Source organism: Gavialis gangeticus, unplaced genomic scaffold (assembly GCF_001723915.1).
Source record: "Gavialis gangeticus isolate Ggan-Ray unplaced genomic scaffold, GavGan_comp1, whole genome shotgun sequence".
In the NCBI taxonomy this organism is placed as follows: Eukaryota; Metazoa; Chordata; order Crocodylia; family Gavialidae; genus Gavialis; species Gavialis gangeticus.
The window spans coordinates 137,279,049-137,283,110 of record NW_017729025.1 but is presented as its reverse complement, the minus strand read 5'-3'; the positions used below and the strand labels follow the sequence as shown (position 1 = coordinate 137,283,110).

The following is a 4,062-nucleotide window of genomic DNA, read 5'->3' as shown; positions in this document are numbered from 1 at the left end:
CCCTGGGGGTCTTTAAGAAGAAGCTTGATGCCTACCTGGCTGGAGTCATTTGAGCCCAGTTTTTCTCCTGCCCAGGCAGGGGGTCGGACTTGAAGATCTACAAGGTCCCTTCCGACCCGACTTCTATGATTCTATGAATTCTTCTGTTGCAAAGAACTCAGGAAGACCACAGCAGGTCAGAAATGTTTCTAACACTATGAATCCCTGTTTGAAATCTTTGGGTTCATCTTGCGAATCATATTTACACACCTTGCAGTGATGACATTGTATGACACCCAGCAGCATTAATGAAAGTATCTCAAGGCACCCTAGCTGAGAATCAGTGATACAGATAATAAAATGTATAGTACTGTATACAAGACCTGCATGATATTACCAGCCATATACATTTATGTCAAAATTATTACACTTATGGTAAGGAAAACATGACATGACTCTACTGATGGTACTCTCTTTTAATATGCTAGTTATATTTTCTCTGAGAATCTAGACAACAAAACAATGCATTTAAATAGTGCTGTTATAATAATAACTGTTTGTCTGAACTTTAAAACTAACAAATTGTGTAATTACAGCCTAGAAATAGACAGACTTATTATGTCATTGGTACAATTTCCATCAATCATAGAAAAAAAAAAGACAGTAATGAACGAGAGAAAAAAAAGTTGCCCAATTTCTTTATAATGCAGATATCACCTTTTAGCAATCTAAAAGAGGTGAAAATGGGAGGAAAGAATGCAACAGAGAGCATAGTAACAGTTCAGTATATACAAATGCAGAAAAAGACCCCTGTCTAAGGGCCCTTACAAAGTTTCAAAATCAAAAATTTCCTATTGCAGCCACATCCCAAATTAATTTTTAATCATCTGATATCTTTGGCCTTTTGTTATTTAGTGATGTTGATTCAGTGAAAGTCACCAGAAACACTTATCACTTTCAGTGGGCTTTGTTTCAGGCCCCTATTCTGCAGACTTGTTAGTTAAGGTTTGTTCAGTGCTTTGAAGGTATAAAGTGCTAATTATTATTATTGCTTACTGGAGATCTAAATCATACAGTTAGTTTCTTTATAGGTTTGACTGGATTCATAAGTGATGAATTTAAAGACCAATTAAATGATTATCTTGCCCTGGTGAAAAACCTTTTACCCTCCAATCCTGCAATTCATGGAGTCACACCTACATGCAATATACTGCAGGAGTGGAGCATTATATTCTATAGATCTACTTTAGCGTTAGATAAGCTGAAGACTTTGTCCTTGTACAATCTGTATTGCGTGCCTGTTTCTCTGTAGATGGAGTGTCCTTTGTACTAGTTATGAGTACTGGTGATATAATGGTGCTTTAAAAAAAGTTTTTAAAAAAATCAAATACTCTCAAAAAATAGAGAAGTATAGGCTTTCCTTGTACTGTTTTATATTGTTCTCAAAATGTACACACTTTACCTGTTACTGCAAAGAAATCAATCCACTAAATGGTTTTATTATGCACTTTCACTTAGACGGAAAGTGATGTCACAGTACCTGTTTTACCACAGAGTTGATTTATCCAACAGCAACAGAGAAGCTATTGCTTGCTGTCATATTACACAAAAAAGCAATTTTGGTGTGTCCAGAAGACAGAGACAGGTCTGAATATCTGAAGAGTAAGCAGTGAGGTGGGTAATATCTAATCATCTTGGAAATAATACTTACTGATTTTCCTATTCATGTTTCCAGGTATAGTAGAAGGACATTTCCGCTCCCCTGTAGTGGTTTTTCCCTTGGAAGAGAGCTGGTAAGTGGAAAAAATGGCTATTGTAGGAGGTATAGCAAGAGCAGTACAGAAGCCCCAAAGAGATTAAAGCAAAGAAAGAGACAGAAATTAAAATTATACTAGAAACCATCCACTGAAAAGCACAAGAGAAAAAAATAAAACATGACTGCAAAGAAACCTAGAAATCTAGATTATCAAAACTACCATCAGATCTTCATAACAAAGGGAATTTTAACGAAAGATGAAAGATCGCCTGATAAAATGTCATATTTATATTTAAAATATTTGCCCTCTGTTTCAAGTGGCCTGAATTGTGTGCACATAGCGCACACACAAAGGGTTTATGACTTGGGTAACTACAGGCCAGAGTAAAAAAGTATCTAGTCCATTTCTCTCTCTCTCTCTCTCTCTCTCTAGCAAAAATGTTCTGCTATTTATTTACTTCTCTGCCTTTGTACTCCCACTCTGACAGACCCACACACAGATGCCAGGAGTTTCTACTAAAAAGCTCTAACCTCTCCATGTACTGCCTCTCCTCTGCATGCTCTGTAAACACAGTGGATGCTCTTTAACTGCTTAAGCAACCCAGCCAACATATCTTATTCCTGGCTTGCAGCAACACTTCTGCTTCTCCTGTCATAGGACTTTTCTGAGCACAGACTGACAATCATTCAGAATCACAGTTTGGTGCCAGGTTCCATCGTTGCTCTAGGAGGAGAGGCAATCTGCAAAAGCTGCCACAAACTAGCCTCCCTCCCCTGCTGCTTGGTACACTGAAGTATTGTAATCAAGGCTTCAAACTCTGGATAGCACACATAGCCCTGTCAGTACCCTCTCCCTCTCAGTCCATTCAGGAAGAACAGCAGCAGCTCTGAATGGCTGCTCTCCAATCCTCCTGCACTAACAGGTGACGTATCCACAATAAGATATGTAGTATGAGCCAAAATAAAACCCATCTGAAGTTTATATGGGCAAATATTAGGTCTTTTTGAGACATGGATATCCATAACATGTTCTAATGGCTTAAACAATGTTTAAGCTGCCTTTTTAAACCTGAATTTCAAGCCAGATTCTTAGCTAAGGTGCCTCCATTGAAGTCAATGAAGCTTCACTGATTTATGCCACTAAAGTTGCGTTCCTTTAATTCTCAGAGGGATTTAATATTTTTTCTTAACCTCTGGGAAGGAGAAATGATGCAATCTACTCTCACACACCCTTTCTCCAAGCAAAAGGATGGCTCTTTTAAAAAAAATATATTCTTCTGGAAATCTTAAAGTGAAAGAACTAAAACCAGATATTACACTGGGACATATGCTACAGTCTTAATGACAGTGCCATTGCAACAACTACCAAATGCAACACAGCCCTCTTTTACTGTCCCATTAATTTACTCATTGAAGACGGGTTGAAATAAAAATATTTTTGCCAAAACGATTTTTAAGTCAGCTCCAAAGTTAATATTTTCTTGTGATTTAATTAGAGTCAACATCCTGAAAAATGGATCCATCCTTCTTACCTTAAACAGAATATACAAGATGTACAGAAAGATTCCAAATCCATAAATAGGTATGATCTGTCCCACAAGGCCTCTCCCGCTGCTGCCGCCGCCACCACCTCCTCCTCCGCCGCCTCCTCCTCCACCCCCACTTGCCTTGGCCTTGGCAACTGCTTCTGCAAGATGAGACTTTGGAAAATGGCCTCCAGACCTGCCATCTGGGGCTACCTGGTGAGGCATCTTTGGTGGAAACCGGCCTGTTTTCCCTGGAAAAAAACACCCCAAACCACAAAGTAGTGTTTGTTTTTTCCCCCATTCTGTAAGTATCATGAAATACTCAAGGCTGGACTCATTTGTATCATATTGTCCCCAAGGACCATAGTCCCCCCCCCACCATTAAGGTGTGCTCAATGTGTTAAAATTGTGGATGCTATAATTTAGGACGGGCAGCTCCATCAAACAGTTGGGCAAATACAGTTTCTCTTCTCATTTCACAGGAAGTGGAAAAGAAGGTAAGGAGGTTAAGACAGACTTGAGATTGTTTGCCCTAGGCAAGGCAGTCCAATTTTAGCGCAGCTGGGGGCTGCGCATGAAATTGTACGGGACATACGCTGTGCGAGCAGACTCCAGGGATCCCCCCCCCCCGCCTTCTAGTTTCCCTCTACACCAGCAGTTCCCAAACTCTGGCAGATTGCGTGCCACCAGTTTAAAACGATGCAAACTTAAGCACCGCCAGCAAATTTTCCCGTTCAACCATCAGTACCACCAGCAATTCTTCTGTCATCTAAAGTGATTACATGGAGACTAGACAGTCAG

The 4,062-nt window shown here is 39.7% G+C and overlaps 1 protein-coding gene across 1 annotated transcript in view; it reads right to left on the bottom strand.

Annotated features, from left to right (window-relative positions):
* Positions 1-4,062, bottom strand: part of RIC3 (RIC3 acetylcholine receptor chaperone) — a 168,824-nt gene that overhangs the window by 18,581 nt on the left and 146,181 nt on the right. Inside the window, exons 3-4 of the mRNA XM_019519976.1 lie at positions 3,268-3,512; positions 1,691-1,769 (exon numbers count right to left, since the gene is read on the bottom strand). Of these exons, the coding sequence (XP_019375521.1) occupies positions 1,691-1,769; positions 3,268-3,512 (324 nt within the window). The remainder of the gene's footprint in view (positions 1-1,690; positions 1,770-3,267; positions 3,513-4,062) is intronic.